The sequence below is a fragment of the Urocitellus parryii genome, chromosome 2 (genome assembly GCF_045843805.1).
Source record: "Urocitellus parryii isolate mUroPar1 chromosome 2, mUroPar1.hap1, whole genome shotgun sequence".
NCBI classification, from domain to species: domain Eukaryota; kingdom Metazoa; phylum Chordata; class Mammalia; order Rodentia; family Sciuridae; genus Urocitellus; species Urocitellus parryii.
The window spans coordinates 15664059-15687049 of NC_135532.1; the positions used below are offsets into that span (position 1 = coordinate 15664059).

A 22991-nucleotide genomic window follows, 5' to 3' on the forward strand; every position below is an offset into this window, starting at 1 on the left:
CTGCTTGACTCATTGGCAGGAGGTTCCCCAAACCCATCGCTTGTTGGTAAAACTGAAGTCAGCAAACTACCGAGCAGACAGAGGAAAAAGAGCCGTGAGCCAGTTTTCAGGGGTGCCTAGCTATGGACTAGCCTTAGGCTTCCCTTCTCCTGTTTGTAGACAACTGTGTCCAACATCTTTTATCACTTGTAATAGGTTCATGCAACTTCTTCTCCCCACCCCGGACAGTCAGGAAGAATCCATGGATCTTCCCTCTCCAGATATGCCAGGGGAAGGGGGAAGTAAAGCATTTTAGAATGCCAGGTTTGACAGTTGCCAGTTCTTTTCTTAGACAGAACTCCCACCTTCCCAACGTGTTTGCCTGGCTGGGCATGTATTGAATATTTTGCAGTTTAAAATACAGCTAGAGTGCTTTGAGACAGACTCTGCCATCAGACTAAAACAATATTGTCCTGCCAGACCTGCCGAGTCACTGTCTTGACAGATTTCTCATCACCATGCATCATTTCGCCTTCCTTCCATCTGCTCAGACTTATCCAGTCAGAACTTGCTATTTTCTTTGGTTAGTCAATCCACACAGTGGCTGGTGAGAGTGACTGATCTATTTTCTAGATTTCATTGCTGTTCCTACACCTTACAATTTACTGTGTGTACTTCTTGGCCTTGGGAAGGAGTTCCTTGGGGATGCACTATTTCTGTGAGGATCAGGTACCTAAAAATACAGCAGAGGCTCCCTACAAAAGCCACGTCTCCAAAGGGTCCAATTAATCCTTGTCCTTCAGCCAGCTCCTTGATCGCCTCCTCCCAGAAGGCGTTTGAAAGAGAGGACACATTGACAGCTAAACACTGGCCTGCAGGAAGCAAAATCCTAGTCATTTTGCCAGTTCCATGGGGGGAGAGGGAAGAGTCCGGAAATGATTGACTCAAAGGCCCTGAAAACTCTCAGCTCATTTACATCCTATCAGATAACCCCAGTGTCTATGGGGCACCACTCCCAGCCTGGTTTGCATTCTTCTGGCCTCATGTCTCCCATATTCTCCTTTCCTTTTTAATCCCCATGAGTTTAGAAAAAGGGTCCTGATAAAGAGAAAACCATCCTAAAGGAAGCTATAGATGCTGTAGTTTAATATGGTGTGTCCTGAAATAGCAAAAATCTGCCTATGAGCCAAAAAGACAGAGTCTATGTGAAAGTCATAGGCACTGAGTGTTTTCTTCTGCTACTGCCTGGCAGACTTCTAGTCTGTAGCTGCTAACCATATAAAAGTTTTATTTTCTTGCAAGTCTGTGCTTTCCTGCCTCCTACCTAATCATTCTTCTCTAGCTCCTGAACAGACAGCTCATTCTGGCCACTGGCTGCCCAGGACGCCCTTCTCAGGCATGACTGATGGCTGCAAATGTCTTCCTAGGGTCTCTGGGTTCACCCCGGAACTTTAGGAGGCCTAGATTTGTAACCTGCACCACGAGTCTTTAATTTTTTTCCCTTTGGCTTCTAGATTATTATTGATTTTCCTCTGTAACTTACTAGCTTCTTTTCAGTTCCTATTTGTCTGTGTGGAGTCAGAGTGTTCCTGTGTCTTCTCCCATTTCCCCCTAAGATGTTGCTTAGGTCAGTGGAAAATGGGAGACGGAGAAGTTACACCTGCAAATGGACTTTCCTTCTGGTCACTGAAGATGCGTCTGATGCTGCCTTTCTCAGGTGACAGAGGCTGCTGTGAATTCTAAGGAAAATCCTGAATTAACTCTTCTGATGAGTGCGATGTGATTATTATAAGTTCCAACTGCTACAAAACAAATGTTGCATGCCCCAAGATCAGTGTGGTCAACACCGAATCTCCAGCGTGGTGGTATTTATTTGGTGGGTCTTTGGAAGATAATTAGGGTTGGGTAAAGTCATGAGTTTTGAGGCCCTGTGATGGGATTAGTACCTTTAGAAGAGAAAGGGAAGAGACCTCTCTCTTTCCACCTTATGAGGATGGGGAAGAAGGTGGCCATCTACAGGATGTTTAGGAAGAGATCCTTCACCAGAACCCAACCTTGAAGGTACCCTGCTCTTAAATGTCCCAGCCTCTGGAACTGTGCAAAGTAAATTTCTGTTGTTCAGGCCTCTGTATCTATGGTATTTTTGTTATAGCATCTAGAGCTGACTAAGATATTCATTGACTCAAGTACTGACCAACGATTCAGGAATCAAAAGTGATTCTTGCCAGTCATCACAATGGACCATTTGAGACTAGAAGTCTGTATGAACTCTACCCTGCATTGTGAAGGTTCTGCAATATTTCCAGCCTACATTCTCTCTTGATGCACTTGTGAAGCCTAAGCAATTTTCAGTCAAGATGATGTCAACCTTGCCTCTACCCAGTGGGTGACACACAACTGAACTATGTGACCTCCCTGCCTATATTGCTGTTGTTTTTAATACAAGAAAAGTCTAAAGCTAACATCAAAAGTACCTGGGAAGGCAAAGGGAAAACAGAAAACTGGGACATGCTCCTGGAGGCTGGTGTGAGAACTGAGAAAGGGAATATCTTACATGTCGATAGGAGCTGAGGGTAGCGCTGGCAGATGAAACACAGGGCTGCCAGTTAAATTTGAATTTCACATACACTGTGGAATTTTTTTTAAGTATAAGTGTGTTCCATTTTTCATCTCGTATTTTAAAGTTCCAGTTCTGGCAACTCTGCCTCAGAGCCTGTTACTCAAAGTGTGGTTCCTGGACCAGCAATAAGTGCATCACTTGGGAATTTGTTGGAAATGCAGATTCTTACTCAGGTCCCACCTGAACTTCTTGTCTTTGTCAGTTCAGGCTTCTATAACAAAAATACCAGAGACTGAAGGGCTTAAACAATACACGCTTATTTCTCATGGTCCTGGGGTTTGGGGTAATCAAAATTTAAGGGGTTGGCAGATTCCATGTCTAGTACTATCTCTTTTCCTGGTTTTTGCAGATGGCAACCTTCTTGTTCTGTCTTCACAGGGGAGGAGGGGAGGAGATACCGTCTTTCTCCTGCCTCTTTTTATAAAGGCACTAATCCCACAGAGAAGGCTTCCATTCTCATGACCCGATAACCTCCCAAAGTACCGTCACACTGGGGGTTAGGATTTCAACATAAGAATTTTAAGGGGACACAGACATTCATCCTGCCATACTTACTGAATCAGAATCTGCATTTTAACAAGGTTTCCAAGAGTTGAGCCTGTACACCAAAGTTTGAGCAGCATTGTTCTAGAATTTACAAACTATTTTCAGCCACCCTATGGTTTCAGCCCTACCACATCTATGTGTTTCCTGTCATAGTTCAAGTCATCCTCAATTTCAGCAGGTACCATTAATTTAATCATAGCTTTCTGGGAAAATAAGGTAATCACTAGAATAAATGGACATATCCACTATAGGAGTCATTTTGATTTCAGAAACATTAGCATCTGCAATAGGCATCTTTCTGAATCAAGGAAATATGGGAAACAGCTGGGGAGGAGTATACAAAAAATAATTGGGAAACTATGAGTGACAGAAGACAAGCCTGATCAAATACTTAGAACAAAAGGGCTGTAGGAGTGGTACAAATGGAGAATGTGCCTGAGAGTCTGATGGACGAAACATATAGACAGGGAGACTGTCTGGCTCATGGGAGACCTCAGTACACAGGTTCTCATGCATAAACTCCAGACACGACACTCCATCAATCCTTAGAGATGACTCTGGTCCATATCCATGAATGTGTCGATAGATTTTTTTTTTTTTAAATAAAGTTTCTATTTCTTTCATTTAACTCAGGAGATAAGAATAACCTTTCTTACTTCATTTTTCTTGGTTTTACAACTATTCATAAACATTTAAAAATGTCTGTCATTTTTAAATCTATACTTCAAAAGTAGGGGAAAATGTAATGATCTGCATTACAATGAATTCTTTACTCTTATTTTTTAATTGATGCATAAAAGTTGTGCATTCTTTATGGGGTCCCATGTGATGTTTGGAAACATATAATGTTCAAATCAGGGTAAGCATCTCTTTCTCCTCATTTCTTTATGGTGAAAGTATTCAAAATCCTTTCTTCTAGCTTTTTAGAAACATAATACATTTTGATATTTACAGTCACCTTTTTGTGCAAGAACATACCAGAATCTATTTCTTCTAATAGTAACTTAGCACCCATTGATTAACCTCTCATGATCAGATGGATTCTTTAACTTTCAAAACAGTTCAGTAGAATTTCTTTAATTGAGAAACCTATCTCGTGTGCTTCTAGATCAATTATTTGCAAGAGAAGAAAACTTCAGCTAAATTTAATTCAACAAGTCTTCATTGGCTATCTATTTACTCTGCTAGTCAATGTAAAGTTGTAATATTAAGACTTCCTTTCAGCAGAAGAATAAAAATAGGAACTAAAAGGAAGCATAAAATTGTAATTTTTCAAGGGGAACACAATTTGAGTCACAAATATTTGACAGCCTCATCTTTTTAAATAATATACTTATTGCATAATGAAAGGGACAGTGTATTGGGTTAAATTCTGGAATATTTCTGCAAGTGACTTTATTGCATTAAACTTTAGTCATTTCCTCCACTGTATAAAATCCTCTAATGTTTCTTGTTGGTCACAGGATAAAATTAAAATGTGGCTCTTAGGTACTGATTCAAGTGTTCACCCTCCTATATGGTAAACCTGCAATTCAGTGGTATGGTACTGGATCTCCGTCTTCTCCTGGACCTCCCGGACCCCTGTCGTCTCTCTAGTTACCGTTCCTTTTCACACACTGACCCCACTACCATTTTATAGTACCTGCATCTTATAATCTTATAGGTAGTGTCTCACTTCATGATATTGCTGATGTATTGAGGAGCTGAATGAATGATGTAAACCCACTCAGTCTTTTCTAGAGATAAGGATCCATCTCATTTCTTCACTGAGCCTGGGGAGGGGGTATTTAGCGGCTGATTATTTAAGAGGTAAGGTGATCTGTCGCTGTTCTTCAATGGTCTTTGCTCCCACTCATTCTCTTGATGGTGTTTAGTCACTCCCACTATCCACAATCATGCTTATTTCCTTTTGTAAGAAACCACATATGTGCTAAGATCCAGCAACATGCATGACTGTCTATGTGAATGCAGTTCAAAACACAGCCTTCATTTTAGCCAGGGCTGAACCGTGAACGCAGAGGGGCAACAGAGCAGCTGGAAAAATCCAGCACTTGCTCATCAGGTCACCTGCTCCTTTCCAGGCTTTCTGTAGAGACACTGAGAAAAGAACATTCAGAGCCGTCCGTTCACAGCTGGAGTGTGGCCAGAGGTCTTCTTAAATGGCCAGACACTACAATACTCAATATTTTTGAATGGCACATCCCTAATATCAGGAATTTCCTTCTGTACTCCTGTGATCCAAGATTTGGATAGTGGTATTTTGGGCAACTCTTTCTGTAGCTGTGGTGGTTTCACCTGGCTAACTAAGCTCTTCCTGCTGTGGTTAATAACACCATTACCAATGGATGCTGAAAAGCACCAGGCGGCAGTGTGGGAAATGACACCTACCTCGCCCTGCTTGCGCTCCAGCTTACCTTCCATGGAGGCTCCCAAACGTACCTTCTTGTTCCCTTCGGATCCCAGCTGCTTCAAACATTTGAAACTGCCCAAGAGGCCCCAGAATAGAGTCCCCTCTTGGCTTCTCCACCCGCTGTTCAACCCCCAAAGGTTTCTTGAGTCCAGTTTACCAGCTGCTTCACTCACCTGCAGCTGGGCTCTGGCAGATCCCCCTCCTCTGGTTCTGTCTGCCAACTCCCAGCCAGTTCCCCATCCAACTTCTCCACCCTGTGAGAACCCAGGCCACGCCCATTTCTGAGATGAACCAACACAGGCAGCAGTTCCTTATGAAGTGGTCCTAGCCAGGATTAGCAGGGCAGGAAGACGGAAACAGAACCATCTCTTATCAGGAGGTGCCGGGGAGGTTTGGAGGGGACTCCCCAAGACACGGGGGCTATTAAATCTTTTACCCAGTTATCCCTCACCATTTAAAAAAAAATCTTTTCAATAAACACTTGGATTTATTTTCCTCCAAGGGTGCAAATAAATAAATAATAAATAAATATTCCAGTTGAATTTTCATTTCCTGCTTAACTCCCGATGGGGGAAGAAAGAGTAAAAGTGGCTCTGTAAATTTAACTATGGATAAAAACAGCTCTGCTATCTTAAAGTCATTAAGTGAACACAAAAGGGCTCTTTGTGCTCTCAGGCTATGTGTAACCTGGCACCTGTCACCATCCTTCTGTGCCCATCCCTTGGCGAGGCATCCAGGGCAAGGATTCCAAGCTTAATGGCACCTTGAGAGTAAGTGCTCCCAGGTGCCCATCAAACCTGTCATTCTCAACAACTGTGGCTGAGTGACAGTGTTCTTCCACCTTCCATTGCTTTTTGCATAAACAGGTCTGCGGAGTTGTGCCGGGGTCTTCCAGGGGGAGTGTGTGGTGCCCCAATCGGACATGGCGTCTCCTCACCTGGCTTTGCTGTGGCCATTCCAGCACTCCTCCTCGTTGGAAGTGCCCGCTGTCACGCGCTCGTCCTTGCAGATGGCGTAGGGTAATGCCGACCAGACCTTTTTAGAGAGCTTCAATTTCTCTTTTATGTCTGTGACCTGATCAAGAAACCAAGGGAAGCCAGTGAATGTCTTTCTAAGGCTTTGCTCATTCCAACACAAGGATGTAATGCAGGTGAAGGTCACAGAACTAGCATTTTGAAGAGAAAGACACCTCAAACTGCAGGGAACGTGCCCCACCCCATCTTCCTTCATCTCCTAGCACAGAGTTCTCAGGTCACTGGCTCTTTGTTTCTTCCTCTTTTCTGACCTTCCACCCTTTGGAAGCATCTCACCCGCCTTCAGGTCCCTCGTCCCTGCCTGGAGTCTCTGTTGCAAACACCCTGAGTATATACTTTGGAATTCATTCGCCTGGATATCAGATACAGGCTCCAAAACAACATTCCAAGAGACCAGCCACTTTCCCTAATGGACTACTTGTTTCTGCAAGAAATAAATACCGTCAAGAATTCAGCTGCTGGTGAGCTCTGCTCTAGTGCACTGACAGGCTCACGTAGCTTGTACTCGCCTGGTGAACAGCAAACCAAACCCACTTCAAAGTCTCCAGCACAGAGGAGAGAGTCATTCTAAATACCAGTGAGTGTACAGTGCACAGCCCTGAAGATGGACGGCAGAGGAAGCTCAGTACTGACATCTTAGGTGATTTCAGGCTTAGCACTGACTTGTGGAAAACAGGGACAGGAGTCAATGCCATTTGGGTTTCATCATGAACATTGAGGTTCACGATATCCTGTTCTGTCTGGGCAAACACCGGGAATGTCCCTGGAGGGATACAGTGTACCATTTATGGGTTGAATCGTGTCTCACAGATGGGTATTCTTGGACTCAAAGAACCTCAGAATGTGAGCTGATTTTGAGACAGGGTCTTTCCAGAAGTAAAGAAGTGAAAGCTAAACATTGAGGTGGCCCCTAACTCAATTTGGCGTCTTTATGCAAAGGGGAAATCTGGACACAGAGATGGCTGTAGAGAGAAGATGATGTGAAGACACGGGAAGAAGATGGCTCTTTACCAGCTAAGGAGAGTGGCCTGAAACAGACCCTTCCCTCACCACCTCAGAAGGAACCAACCCTGCTGGCACCACCTTGTTTCAGACTGCTGTCCCCCAGAGCTGTGAGACAATAACTTTCTGTCCTTTCAAGCCAGGCAGTTTGTGATACTATCAGGGCATCCCTAGAAAACTCATACAGATGCAAAGAACCCTGGCTAAACATTGGATGAGCACATTTACACATTCCCAAAGCACCTCCCACGGATTACACATTAATTACAAAGGGAAAGCTGGTGGTTTCACAGTGCAAAAACTTGGCACAGGATGTACCTTCACCCAGTGATCAGAGTAATGGGACAAATTGATATCGTGTACCACCTGATGTGATGTGCCAAGAAAGACATCACTTAGGCAGCCAAAATTCATATGGATCTCATCATAAGGACACATCAGACAAACCCAGACCGAGGGACATTGTAAAGAACAGCCGGACTCTATTCCAAAATGTCACTCACAAAGGACAAAAGAAACACTGAAGAAAGAGCTCTTTCAGATTAAGAACAAGAGCCACCGTGTCCAAATGGGACACACAAGCCTGCATTGGAATACTACATCAGAAAATAATGGCCGTAACGGACATAACTGAGGTAGGAGGCAAAATCTGCACACTGACTCTCAGATAATAATATTGTCATTTGCTAAATTTCCCAATTCTCAGATCACACTGGGTAGGTCATATAGGATAATGTCGTATTCTTAGGAGATACATGCAGGAGTATTTAGAGTTAAAAGAGCAGGATTTTCACAACTTGCTTTGTAATAGTTCAGTAATAGTAAATACATATATGTGTAAAGGAGAGAGAAAGTTAATGGGGCAAACTTTTAATAATTGATTAATCTGAATGAAGAGCCTATAAAGCAATTTAGTCTTAAAATGCAAGTTTTTTTGTAAGTTTGAATTTCTTTCAAAATTAAAAAATGCTAAAAAACAAAAAAAGAAACACTTCCTTGCATTTTATTTGTTCTTCATGGCATCTACTTTGGGGTCCCTAATCTCTAATAAGGGTCACCACCCCAAGCCACTCATTTCCATTCTTTTTAACACATACCTCTGGGGGGGGGGGTAAAATAGGTATTACAGATTTATTTGTTGTTCAGAAAACAGTCACCATCTTTGGGACTGAAACACTGTCAGTTTTATTCTGTGTCATATTAAAGCCCAGTGAAAATGAATATTCTCCCTTTTGCTTATTCCACATTAAAAATCCCACCTTCACGCCGTGGGATCTAAACCAGATGTATGGGTACTGAGACTCAGACAGAATGCAGCGGCCTGCTGTCTTTCCCCAGGCATCTCTTCTTTCCATAGTGTAAAATTTCACTGTGACTGTTGTGCTGCTCATTCTTTAAATCAAGCTCAGGCATTGTCTCCTTCAAAGTGCATTCTCTGGCACCCTGCTAGATTTACTCAACTATCTGCACGGCATGGGGCGCTGCCGACAATCCAGGTACTCATCTCTCCAAGCTGATGGTTGCCTTACTTTGCCAATTCTCTCTTAGCCTGGTGCTTCTTGATGGTGGGGATTAAGGTTGCAATTTGTCTTATCAGTGCCTAGCAAAGGGTTGAGTAACCAACCATCCCAGGTTGTCTGGGAATTCCAGGATGCTGAATTTTCAGTGCTAAAAACTGGCAAGTCAACTGGGATGCATTCATCACATGTGTCCCGGCACACAGTGGGTGCTTAATAAATGTCAACTGAGATAATGGTTTTAATTGTCCCCTTCCGTTACAAGGTCATAGATGATATCACTAACACTAAATAGCTGGGGATCTCAGTAACATGTGATCTTCATTCCAAAAGAGCTGGAAGGAGAAGGGGACACATACCTGGCCACGTGGGGAGCCCCTCATGAGGATGGGAGAGTGGTCCTCTGTAATTTTTCACTGCAGCACATTTTAGAATCAGGACATGTTCGCTCTGGCATTTTGGTAGCTGTGCGTTTTCATTGTTCAATTGAAGGAGATAACAGCAAAGGAGCAGTGAGAAATGTAAATGCTGTTTTAACATTCTGCAGGGAAGCTGGCCAATTCACCTCCAGACTGTGATGCTGAGGCAGACAGCTGAACAAATGGATGCTATTAGCCACTGCAATAGAACATGCCTTTGATTCCCAAGCATGTCTGAATGATTGCAGCTTATTTTTCAGTATCAGGAAAGTTTTTCCATCCTCACATTGTTTAGAAATATTTTCTTGTTTTACGTATTTTTTTTTAAATTTCTGAACAATCTATGTAACTGCTTTACTGTAGCTCCAGACCTGAGTTTTGTTTTGGTTTTCCTGGGAACTTAACTGCACACAACTGTGAGCTGAGCTTTAGATTAAGCAGCACTCTTGGTACAACTATATTGCCGACAATAACAAGGAGCCCTAATTCATTAACAACATAAAAAGGTGGTAGAGACAAACGGGATCAAATACAAAATTTATAATAATGTTTCTTTGTCTGCTTCTCCAATGAACTATTCTAGGATGAAGAAACTCTCAACGGTACTTGCTAATGTTATTTACTGTTAGTCCAATAGTATATGAGCTATGCTGTTGAATTACTGATGTTATTAAGACCTAAGTGATAAATTTTTTCACCTATGCTATGGAATCTGATCCAAATATATACTGTTGGAGTTCACAGGGAAAACCTGAGCCCTCATTTAGGATTTATGTGGAGTTCCTTCTTATTTCTGACAATTTCCATGACTGACTTCAGTAGAGATGCACACGCTCCGTTTAAATCCCATCAGAAAGGTCCATGAAAATGCTCTGTGGAAGACAGTGGCACCCTCTTGTACCTAACCCTACATACTGTACAACTAGACAAAGAAGGAAGAAGTTGACAAGGCAGAGTGACTGCTAATGCCACTCTTATCTCACTATTTCACATAAAAAATAATTGTGCCCAAATACTTTACTTGAATCTCATCAGATTTCTTACTTCCTGTCTTGTTTAAAGGAAATACTAAGGATAGAGGAACAAATCAGTAGTATCCTAAATAAATGATCAGACACACCAATGAATGAGACATTACATAAGACAACTGGCTCCATTCTTCAAAAGAGCCCAAGTAAATAAATAAATCAACAGAGGCAGGAAGACTGCTCTGGGTGAAAAGAAACTAAAAACACAACAATCAAATGCCAAGTGTAAGACCTTCACTGAGTCCTGGATTTGGAAGCAGGCACACAGCTCTGAGTTTTGAAACAACCGGGAGATTGGGAATATAGAACAGAGAGCCGTTGGCGCTGCTGAATTACTGTTAATTTTCTTAAGCATGATCTTGATGTTGTGGTCATGTAGGAGATTGCTATTACCTGCAGGAGATTCATGCTGAGATATCTAGGGATAGAATGTCATTGTGTCTTGCCTGAAAACAGAAAACCCCTCAACTATTATTGAGTTTATGCAAGTGGTTTATGGATGTATTAAATTTTACTGATATTTTTGGCCACTTGAGTATAGTTTGAAAAAGTTAAAGATAATGAAGAAATAAGACACTGTTGTCAAGGCCTGTGACTTTTAAGAGCCTCACTGGGTGAGTTTAAGGTGTAGGGTCATCGTTGATGGGCAGCAGTAGGGCTAACCATGAGCTGTCATTGAGCTGGGACACTTGGTCAATCTTTACACCTCTGTGCTAGAATATTGTCATTATACTCTTCATGCAATTGAGAAACAGGGGCTTAGGGAGGTTCAAAAACTTGTCACAAATCTAGTAAATGATGGAGTGAGATTCAAGTTCAAATGTAGACTTGGAAATTATCATTCTTAACTACTAGGCTTAATAGTGTTGTTGCTTACAGCTCTGGTCTTCCAAATATGTATGCTGAGCTGGTGAGGCTGGGTGTGCCTCTCTGGGGACATGCAAGTGATTCAGTGTGACTCAAGGTAAAAACACTAGAAGTTCCATTTCTATTTCTAAAATATAAGAACACAAGAGAAATTGAGCTTTATTAATATTTCATTGAGAGATGGATGTTTTCAGTCGGTCTATATGGCGATGGCCATCTCTCAGTCATCCTACGGAAGGAGAAAGCCTTTCACGTTTCTACTTCCATTAGCTTGCTGCTGGTATATTGACAGAGCACATACGTAGTTAAATGTGTTTATAGATTAGATTACCTGGTTTTAACTAACTCATTCAATGGAAAATGGCTTTTAAGGAAAACTTTCGATTCCTTTCATTTCAAACAATGCAAGATCAAGTGAAAGATGAAATATCAGGCAGAATACAGGAGCCCTCCGGCCCCAGGACCCCCATAGATGCTTGAAACCAGGGATAATAAAGAGCCCTACTATAGACCATGTCTTTTCCTATACATACATGTCCATGGTAAAGCTTAATTTGTAGATTAGGTTCTGTAGGAGAATATCAACAACAATAATAAAATAGAAGAATTATAACAATGTGCTGTAATTAAAGTTAGTTGGATGCAGTCTATCTGTCTCAAGACATCCTATTATAGTGAGTTAACATTTTTGCTTCGGTAATATGAGATGGTGTAATTCATATTGAAGGGAGGTACATGACATAGGCACTATGACACAACTTCAGGCTGCCACTGACCTCTTTGAGGGTGCAGCAGACTGAGTCCTACCCGTCTGGGTGATCCTGGATCACCCAGCGATTCCAATGCAGGTGAGGTAGCATGGATAGAGTGGATAAACCAGACAAAGGGAAGATCCACTTCCTGGGTGGGATGAAGAGGATGGCCTGAGATTTCATCATGCTACTCAGAAAAATGTGCAACTGAAACTTTTGAAGTATTTATTTCTGGAATTTTTCATGTAATATTTTTGAGTCATGGTTGACCATTGGCAACTGAACCTGCAAAAGGGGAAATCATAGCGTGTGTGTGTGTGTGTGTGTGTGTGTGTGTGTGTGTGTGTTGGGGGGAGTCTACTATATTTCTCTTACTCTTTTAAAGATTTTTGTTATTTTAATTGGCACATTGTAATTGAACATATTTATGGAGTACATGTGCTTCCTGATATCTTGATAGATGTCATGTTCAAATCACATCTATCTCCTCGAACACTTACTATTTCTTGTTGTTGAAAGCATTCAAAATTCTCCTAGCTTCTTCTTGCTATATCTGTGATGTTACAAAGTAAAAATAATAATGATTCTTTGTTTTATCTTAATCTCATCCTTCAAAAGTCTCTATTTTGCACGAACTTCACAAGGTACAGAATGTATTAGTTCAGCAGTACTAATACATAATTCATGCATAAATAATTATAAGTATGCTGGGTGTCTGTGATCCTGAATATGTTGCTGATAGAGGTACAGGGACTCACATAATATATTTTGAATCAACGACTTAACAAGGAAAAATTCAGTAACTTGCAGTGAAATCAGTTTAACAAGACAGGGAAGTGTAATACAATTTAGAAAAAGTTCCAACACATTGGTCAAATAAGAAAAAGGTTTTTTTGTTGCTCATATGCATCTTTTATGAGTCAGGTTCATGCTACACTTGAAATACAAAGATGACTAGCACAGAGTTGTCGCCCTTGAAGAGTTCCTACTGGTGCTGCCTGGTGGGGTGAGCAGATACAGAGCACATTCCATTCGAGGGGAAGCACAGGACTATGGGCACACTGATACCAATTTGTCTGGAAATGTTCTTTCTGGGAAACACCATATTCCCTTCTAAGCAAGTAAAACTTTACTGATGATATTTGCTCTTTGTGACTGCTAAAGTCTGTCATGGGAACGATTAGGAAGCAAGATAATTACTAATTCTATCCAGAGGGATTCAAAACAAAAAAAGGCCTTGTGTCTTCCCAAGTTTTTACCTCCAAGAACAGGATGAGTTGACATGGGCAGAAGCCATTGCTTTTAGCTATTGGTCTTCCGCTAAGGAGGAGCGGCACGTTCCCAACTCCTGGGGGGTATCTGCTCCACCGCCCAAGACTCGGCAAACAGTGCTTTGTGTGTAGCTGATGCTTAATAAATATTTGTTGAATGAATACTTACATGAACGGCATTGCCAATTATCTGCTAAGGGAAGTAAGATTTCAAAAGTTATCGATTTTCTGCCAGCTACACTGTCTGGACTTTTCCTTTGGAGAATAAGGAAGGCATGGGTAAATTCAGTCAGGCCATTAGAAAAAAAAAAGTGTATTTCCTTGACCTGACTAACCCCTGCAGCAAGAGGGATCTCAGGTGATGTCTCCCATCCCCTAATTAGGATTCTAGGTTCCCGTCACCCTAAATGTCATTCCCGGTGTCATTTACACAGGTATGAAGGAAGAGTCTCGGAGGACTCAGAGGCAATCTTAGCTTGGGGGACATACATGACAATCTAACCAGAAATGGAGCCAATTCCATCTTATTGGACTTTCTCCTTCAAGAGATTTGCCCATGGCTGTCTGTCCATCCACCTGAGGCCCAAAGTCTGTTTCCCTGGAGGCTTTACTTCCTCTGGATTGTCCCTGGGCAGCCACTGTGAAAGGCCCATGTGCTGTCCTACCTCAACCGTCCCTGGATGGGAACTCTCTTCCCTGGGTACCTGTTGTGTGCACTTGGCCCCCATCCCCTATTTGCTCTGACTTCAGAAAGATTACCACGTGCCTATTTCATCTGTATAAAAACATAATGTAACCGGATGTAAATAATATATACCAAATCTTTAAGAAAAAAAAAAAAGACGATTAATATTTAAAGGGCTACACACTAAATAATACATCTTAAAGGAAAAAAAAACAATGTGAATATTTTATAGTCTGAAGGTCATTTGTTAGCTCTGGAAAGCAATCTGTTTGAAGAAATGAAGGTGGCCTGCCTTTTACCTTCTAGATGAGGCCACTTTCCTTGGTCAACTTAAGGGAAATTTGTGATGCATAAAACCAGTCTTGCATCCTAAGAGTTTAATAATCCAGCTTTGGAAACAGAGAGCTTGCCCAGCTTTACTCTGGAGAAGAATGACCTTGTCTTGGAGCCCCAAGTCACTCACTGTGACCCTGTGTCAGGATTCAAGCCCTGCGTGCTGCTTTAAGAGTCGAGCAGGACCTGTGGATGGACCTGGACAGTGCCCTCCACAGGATTCAGAACTGGTGCACCGTGTTTAGACTCCTGAACACTCGGAGGGAATACTGATTTTTCTGACATGGCCAAATGTCTATAAATACCACCTCCCTAATACCCTGGGAGGAAGTAGGGCTTACTAATGCCATCCGGCTCAGCGAGGAAACTGGAGACATTACAGGCTCAGTCTACTTGCTCCAATTGTGTGGAAGCCTAGACTGAAATCCATGTCTTCTGAAAGTAGCTTTTAGCACTCGGCTCACACAACATCAGCTTCCCATTTACTATGAGTTTGTGAAACTCTTTGGTGTTATTCTTCACGTCTCAGACTGTGCCTGTCTGCAGTGTGATGTTTGGGTGAGCTCCATAACACTGGTGGAGAAATCACCTTGTAACGTGTTCTCTTTCAGGAAACTTCTAAGTCTGTCTGGGGACAGCAGCAGGGCTCTTATGGAATCCAGCCTGTCAGTGAACCTAACGCAGATTTTGCCCACATAATACGAGCAGCATTCCACAGAGTCCTCGAGTCACCGTGCAACCTAAAACCGGCCCACATTCTGGGCTGCATCAGATATTCCCAGGGAATTCAATAGCAACTTCGAGTCTGTTACCATGCGACATACATTCCCCCTGTGGCATGGTACTTTTAACATGACACCCCAAGGAGACAGACACTCATGCATTTTGCAGGAAAAATGAAGGAGGATAAAAAAACCTGGTAGGAAGTGAGAGAATCTTTGAAGTTTCAAAAAGACAATGCTTAAGTTTTGTTGACTGTCTCAGGGGATCAGGAATTGGATGAAAAATTTGAAGAGTCTGAATTAGCCCCTTCTGGCTTCCCATTGGAATTTCTTGGCTAGATGAGCCCACTCTATGAAGGGCATGACCTTGAAAAGACAGATGGGGTCCTTTTCTGGCAAAACACTGATCCCAAAGTGAAATAAATATGGGAAACACCATAAATATCTTTCTGTGCTGTTCAGATCAGATTTCTGCATCAGGTTTTAAGAAAACAACAACAAACTTTCAGTGCTTCGTTTGTACACCTAATATTCTGATGGTGGCCCATTTTGTATAGTGTTCCATTTTAGACAAGTTAGTAAATGTTCCACAGGCCATCAAGGGATGACACAGTTTGGCACTGAACTAACAACATCTATTGAATTCAACAGAGGAGAGAAAAAGAAAGTCACTTATTCTGATGAAACCAAAGAATTTCTTTGCGTAGCAGGCAACTCAGTTGTGGTGCTATTTACTTCTCAAGAATACCAGATATGAAATGACTTTGAGGACTGGTCTTATTGCTGGATCATGGAATTTTGAAGTTCAACAGAACTCCCACGGTCCAAAGCTTCTAGAAGGTTCTCAGCAGACTCACCCAGACTCCATTATGAGTTTTCTGTGCTGCATATCAACATCCATCAGAGAGGACTCAGCAATGGCCGCTTGGCCCATAGTAAGTCACTTCTCTCTGGGCAGTTCTGGAGGTTGTTATGGCCATCATCCTATCCCTCCTCCTGTGATTGGCATCAAGACCGAGGCTCCAACTTTATGTCCTGGTCTGCTCGGTTCCTTCCTGAACGTCAGCTGGTTTCACACTCCAAGAGTGAGCTCAGCTTTCTCTGCCGCCTGCTTTTGCTTCATTGTTGATGGTGGGCGTGTGTAGCCTCTGCTCTCCACGTGGACACTGGCTCTGTCCTTGTTGGTGGCTGACCTTGGCCTCTACCATTTCTTCACATGGTTTCGGCTGTGTAGACAGACATTCTGGAGGAGCTGCCCTCATCTGGGGCATGATTTGGGACCAATGCTGACTCTAAATGAGGTTATTAGAAGCCCTCTTTAGCCTGCTGGGCAGAGATCTCAGGTGCAGCCTCAAACGAAGAGAGACGCAGCATTCCTAGTAGTTAGATGAGGCATGTTGAAGCAGTGTGGATATTTAAAAACTGCTCTCACCATCGTCTATTCTATCATCATTATAGAATGAAAACTCTGGGAATTTCTTCATGGTTTGAAAGGTAGCTTTCTTCTATTTCTTGAAGTTGCCAACAGGATCATGGTAGTGTTGTGGATTGAACCCCTTAACAGCATTAGCCTGGAAATTAGCACTCATTTAGAAAACTGCTAGGGAAAGTTTAGAGTCTAATTTTGCCAATGTGAAAGAGAAAAGCTGGATGTTGTGAATCGTGGCGTTGCTGAAGAATTCCTGTTCTTTGCTAGCTACTGCTTCAAGCGTACCTCCCCTTTACAGGGGCTTTGATGGCACCCAGAGAATCCACACAGAGGCTTGAGCTCCACTTCTCCGGGATTGACATAACACAGGGATTCTGTTAAGCTCATAACCACCTGAAGTGACTCTCACGATATTGAAATCTCAGCTTCAGGAAACAAAATCCAGGACATTACAAGTATGTCTGCTAATTAGAGAAGGGGGAGGAGGCGGAGAGAAATGTTTCACCTAGAGCTCAGGCAATCTTCAGCATTTTAGAATTTATCATTTAATTCTGAACACTTGGGGCTTTAGTCTCCCACACCAGAACTGGGGTACAGATGTGTATTCTGGTTTCTTTCTCTGAAGCCATTCAGATATTTGATGTTTAACAAGAAACAGAAAAAAATCTTCTTGCTCAACCCAGAGTGGTGGAACACATATTGAAAGGTGGATTAGATGCAGTATAGAAAAACATCTTCTGCAAGTGGTAAGCAGACAGCAGATTTATCAAGTACTAAAGCCATTTAGGGTAGAGATGGGTTGTCCTTACGTCTTTTGTGGAACAGGAAATAAGAAGCAGATAAATCTTTTGGGGGCATATGTGATTTGATTTGTACTTAACTCTGTAGACATGTACTGAGTGCTACATAATATGTGCCTCTCTGGCATTGTAGTTTTACATCTATGATAGAACACAATGTCTTGCTTTTTCCTTCATGGAAATTGGTTTGAGTTTAGATGCTAGTGAATTTGGCTTAAGGGCCTTCTAGGAAGAACAGAGTGAAATACTACTATACACACCCAGGAAAGTAGCTCACAGGCCCCAAGCAAGCCTCTGAACTCTAACACACACATGGAGACTGCAGAGTGGGAGAAGAAGAGCATGCTCTTGTGGATAACTCTGTGGTACTCTACTTGACCATCTTTCTTTTAGTGCTCCTACCTTGATACCCAGAGCCAACAGGGCCTCTCCATAAGGACACGTTCTCAGTTATCCCTTTGTGTTCTTTCCTGCCACAAAGATTTCCCTGTTCATTATGCTTGTGGGTCTTCCCTCCTTGCCTGCAGAGGTTATAGAGATACAGCTGCTTTCCTTTTGTGTTAACTACATACTAGAGTATGTGTGTCCCGCCTCTTAGCACAGTGCTTGATTATAGTAGTACTTGATAGATAGTCAATGAAAGAATGAAGGATATAGGCAGATTTTAATTTCTGAAACTCCAAATTAAATTGTGAATGAAATGTAAATTCTAGAAATGTAAATTCTAGCAATCAAAATAAACTGATTGCTATTGGAGGGGACATCTTCCTTGTAAACCTGTATATTTTATGGAGAAATGGTGGCTTAGGGCCTATTTTTGGGAGTCAGTTCATCAAAATAAACACATTTGTGCATGTGCATGTGCCCCCCACCCCCAACACATACACACACACACACACACACACACACACACACACCCTTGTTTAGAATCTACAATGCACCTGCACTTTAAAGATCCTGGGAATGTGTAAGATTTGATACTAACTTCATCAAACCTACCACTCGTGGAACGAAGATATGTACATATAAATAAACATAATAAATGTCTCTTATGTTTAATAGTTGTAGTGTGTTTGGGAGAAGTACTGTAAATATTTTATTATAAAGAAGGGAGAGGGGTGTAGGAAGGCTTCAAGGGAGAAGTGGCGATTAAAACGGACCTTGAAGGGACAAGCAGCAATTTCAGGCCATAGAGTTGGAAGGAGCTTTTCTTGGCAGAGGAAACCTGAGTGGCAAAAGCTCAGAAGTTCCCTCCACAGGGGAGACCAAAAGGGAGGTGCATGGAAAAGTGTTTGCCAAAACCGTGACTTTGGCAAAGTTGAGCAATCTCCCTACAAACTGGTTTTCAAGGTGGAGGACAATGCCTCCTTCTTTTCAGCTCTCTCATAAGGATTCAATAAAACTTAGGAAGTTAATATATGGCTAGGGTCCTTGGAACCGAAAGTTCTTAATGAGTAGAAACATCACCACAGGGACAGATGGCATAGGGTGACTAAACTGCACTCCCTTTTGGAAATCAAGCTCTTACCCCTGTGAGGTAAATTACCTGTTCCTGGGAGCCATCTGGTTACCTTAAAGATCCAATTTACCCCATGGGGCACCACCTAGGGAGAGCCATCTACTCCTCTTATGATCGGACCCAAGTGACACAATAGTGTTTGACTTTTACCTTTATATCTTAAGCATCTGATAACCTCTATGGGTGCCCTGAGTCCCCTACAACTGCAGAGATGACAGATATGCCCTGTTTTAGCTCTAGTGGAAGAGGAACCACTTTTAAAAATGGCAGAATGGCCATTCTGGGCAAGGAAGCAATCAGAGTCTAAGGAGTGATATCCACTGGGAATACAATGCAAGCTACAATTGTGAGCTACGTATGTAATTAAAAATTTCCTAATTGCTACATTAGAATTGTGAATTGAAGTTAATTTTATTAATGCATTTTATTTACACCAACCCCTCCCAATATTATGGCTTCATCATATGATTGTGAAAATGTATAATGAGATCATTAACATTCATTTTTATGCTAAGTCTTGGAAATCCGGTTTGTATTGTGTCTTATAGTCCATCTCAGTTCACCCCAGGGACACGTCCAGTGCTCAGTAGCTGCAGTAGGCTAGTGGCTGCGGATTTTGACTTACAGCACATTTCCAGTACTCAATAGCCACAGCTTCCTGGTGGCTACCACACGGAGAACACAGTCTAAGATCTGTCCTGGGCACATCAGGAGAAGGGACTAGTCAAGAGGGGATAAACACAGTTGCCAGACTAAGGTTTGTGGTTTGAATGGAGGGCAGGCTATTAGCTTTACATTAGAGAACTCAGCATCTCCATGTGAACTTCTTGAATAGGTGGCACTTTAAATCAATAGTACTTGTGTTTATCTCTTTTCTCTGATGCTATTTCCTATCCCCATTGTAACCCCCAATCAACTGCCCAAAGTGCATGAAGAAAGAACTAAACTGAAGTTAAGTTATGTTAGAAGCCTGTTTGGGATCCACTCTATGTCTAGAATTGCTTTCCATTATATAAATGAGAACACATTGCCATCAGCTTTGTGACATCTGTCAAAATTTTGCCTACAGACAGAGATATTTTGGCTTGCATTTATTTTTTACTCAAGTATTAAAATCATCCAGAAAAGTACACAAATCATGTATAAACAAGTTTGATAAATTTCCACTTTACGTTAAAAGGCACCAGTTATGTGGCAGTTTTTATAAAGGAAAATATTTGAAAAAATTTTATTGGATCCTATTTTTTTCCCATAAGATCCCATGCTTGCAAATTAATTGTATCAGGTCATTGATATACAGATTACCGAAGAGCAGAAGATTACTGTAATTTTGAGATTATAAGTTTCATATTGGCTCTGAGAATGTGTATACATTTTAAAGACAAAAGTCAGTCAAAAAGTGATACAAAAGGTTGCTCAAGTCAACCTGAAATCCCAACTTTTCCTTCAAGGCAATCCAACTTCACCTGCAGGTATTTAGAAGCCACTTTCACTCTGGCCACCAGATGGCAGTGTTGTCCAATCTTTACCCACCTTCTGCCCCTCCACACAGTCTTGTCCCAGGGAATAAAATTGTAGATTGTTCCACTGCATATAAAACTGACAACCCTGTTATTTTAAACTTGAAACTGACAGGCTGTTATTTTAATGAGGTCTGCCAGAGCCAAGGTTAACCAAAGCTTTATTTCCCTACAAAATGTTAAGGCCACAGTTCTAAAAGGGGGCTGTGAAATTTTATGTTATTGATACTTTCTCTGACTGAACAAGTTTTAAGATATTTTTGACAACGAAAGCTACATGATGAATATAGACATATGTTTATATACAAAGCCAAATTCTGCATTACAATTGGTTTAAATTTCTCCCAATAGATCCTTTTACTTTAAGTTACATTCCTGCACAAAACCAAAAAAAAAAAAATCTTTTTTACAGTTATCCATTTCAGTCTATTTTGAAGAACAAGTATATTTTTAGCACTTTGACTTTCTAACTTAGTAAGTCAAAGGAAAATTTCAAGCTTATTTCAATCCCATTAATATTCCAAAACGAGATCAAGTGTAGTATTTGATTATTTCTGTGAAAGAAGTTTAGATCTAGAATGGCAAAACTTAGAAAGGATTTTCTTTTATAATAGGTACTTCTACAATGTGTGGTGGTTAATGGTATTATAATCTAATTCCTTTCTCTTGAAATGAAAAACCATTTCTATGTTGATCAAGAAGGTATTTAAAGTCAGTTGCTAACTGTGCCAGTATTAAAAACATGAGAAACCATTTTTCCCCAAGTGATTTTGCTAAAATTTTGCACCTTTTAACCTGCTCCCAAATTGTTTTTAACGTCTAATTTTTTAACAATCTTCCTGTCTGAATGTATTAATGGAGATCCTATAAATACTCCATCCATTGAAATAAACATTGACCCTTGGAATTGGCCAAAGGTTTGCCCACAGAATAGAAGCTCAGGCAGAGCTTTGATTTCAAGAGTGGTCCTTGAAGGAGTGAATTTCATGGTATTATTCATCGGTGATAATGTCGATTCTATTTAACAAATACTTACTGCAAACCTATGCTATGTAAAGAACTACACCTGGTGGACAAGGCTTACCAAACCAAGTTGTCTGCACTAGCTTGTCTGCAGGACCACCTACATAATTTGTGAATCTTGGTGCAAAAGTAAAAGTTGGGGCTACTTATTCAATATGATGAAGAGTTTCAGCAGGGCAATAGCTGAGTGCTTTAAATGCTGAACCGCATGTACCTGCACTGGCTGTGTGCCCATGAGGCAGCCCGCTTGTCTTCAGGAAGCTGCAACCTTCCTGGGTCCTCCTGAGATGAATACTCGTGATCTGAGACGATGCTCGTAACAGTGAGGGCCACAACAGTGAGGGCCACCACCCTTGTGAGACACCCAGAGGGAAGGTACATCATCACCCCCAATGTGCCCAGGAATGTTGAAAGGTAGTCATTGGCTCTTCCACTTTACAAGTGAGATAACTGACAGCTGCAGTTCGGTGGTGACATTTTGGTTTAGTGGGATGTCATCAAGCACTTGCCATGTGGCAGGGCACCGCGTTAAACCCATCACTCAGATCTCATCGCTTAATCGTGACAACCCCTCTTGAATAAGGAGGACGCCGAGGCAGTGAGGAGTGATGTCGCCTGGCCTGGGTCACATAGTACCAGCAGCAGGGTTTGGGTGGGAGCCGACACTGGGGCTCCAGGGCCTGCGGTCGTCTGCTCACCATTCCAGCAGACTGGCGAGCTGAGGAGTGTTAATGTATTCTAAAGCCCCATGGCCTCTTGGCAGGTCTTGCTCATTTTGGAAAGGATGGAAAATATATTGGGGGTGGGGGGGTAGTAAGGCCTAGCGCTCTGGAAATCTTTGTCCTCTCTCCACGCTAATTCTCTAGACCTTCCCAGCAACACTATGATTCGAGAGGGCCTCCAAACAATTTCCTAATTTTGCAACTCTTTCTAACGCCACTGAAGTTAGAGCCTTTCCTAATTTTCTCAACCTTTTCTAATAAGGCCTATCCTTAGAGCTCTCCAGAAAAACACAAGACTATACATTTTTTAAGGCTAACAATTGAACTGTGTGTGTGGGTGCAAGCGCTGTATCACAGAGCCATATCCTCAGCCTAAGGCCAACATTTTAAATCAACCCTTTTCTCCCCTGGGAGGTCCAAAGACAGAAGAGGAACCTAATGCTGCTTGCTCATCACTTTTCTGGTTATGCACAACAGCAGGTTATATTGTCCTTAAATGCGTTCATGCATGCATGCAGGCATCTATCTGTCTTATATCTTAATTATCAGCAGAAATAATAAATATCAGGTTGTACTAAGACTATCCTAGGTGCACAGGACTGTAAAATCTAGGCCATTCCTATAGCGTGTAAGTGTGAAAGTCCCCAGATCTCCTCCTGGCTTTAAAATGGAAAAAGTGTTCCCCTTATGGATTTTTTAATTCATAAAACAGCACAGACCAACTCTTCCCCTGGGCTTCCATGACAAAGGGAGAGTTCTCCCTTAGGGCTACAGACAGAAGTTGGAAATCCAG

General features: G+C 41.8%; 1 protein-coding gene across 2 annotated transcripts in view; it reads right to left on the minus strand.

Moving 5' to 3' along the window:
* Gpc6 (glypican 6) overlaps nt 1-22991 on the minus strand; it is a 1039564-nt gene that overhangs the window by 15329 nt on the left and 1001244 nt on the right. For both annotated transcript variants that reach the window (XM_026399851.2, XM_026399859.2), the window contains one exon: nt 6493-6629. In XM_026399851.2, the coding sequence (XP_026255636.1) occupies nt 6493-6629 (137 nt within the window). The remainder of the gene's footprint in view (nt 1-6492; nt 6630-22991) is intronic.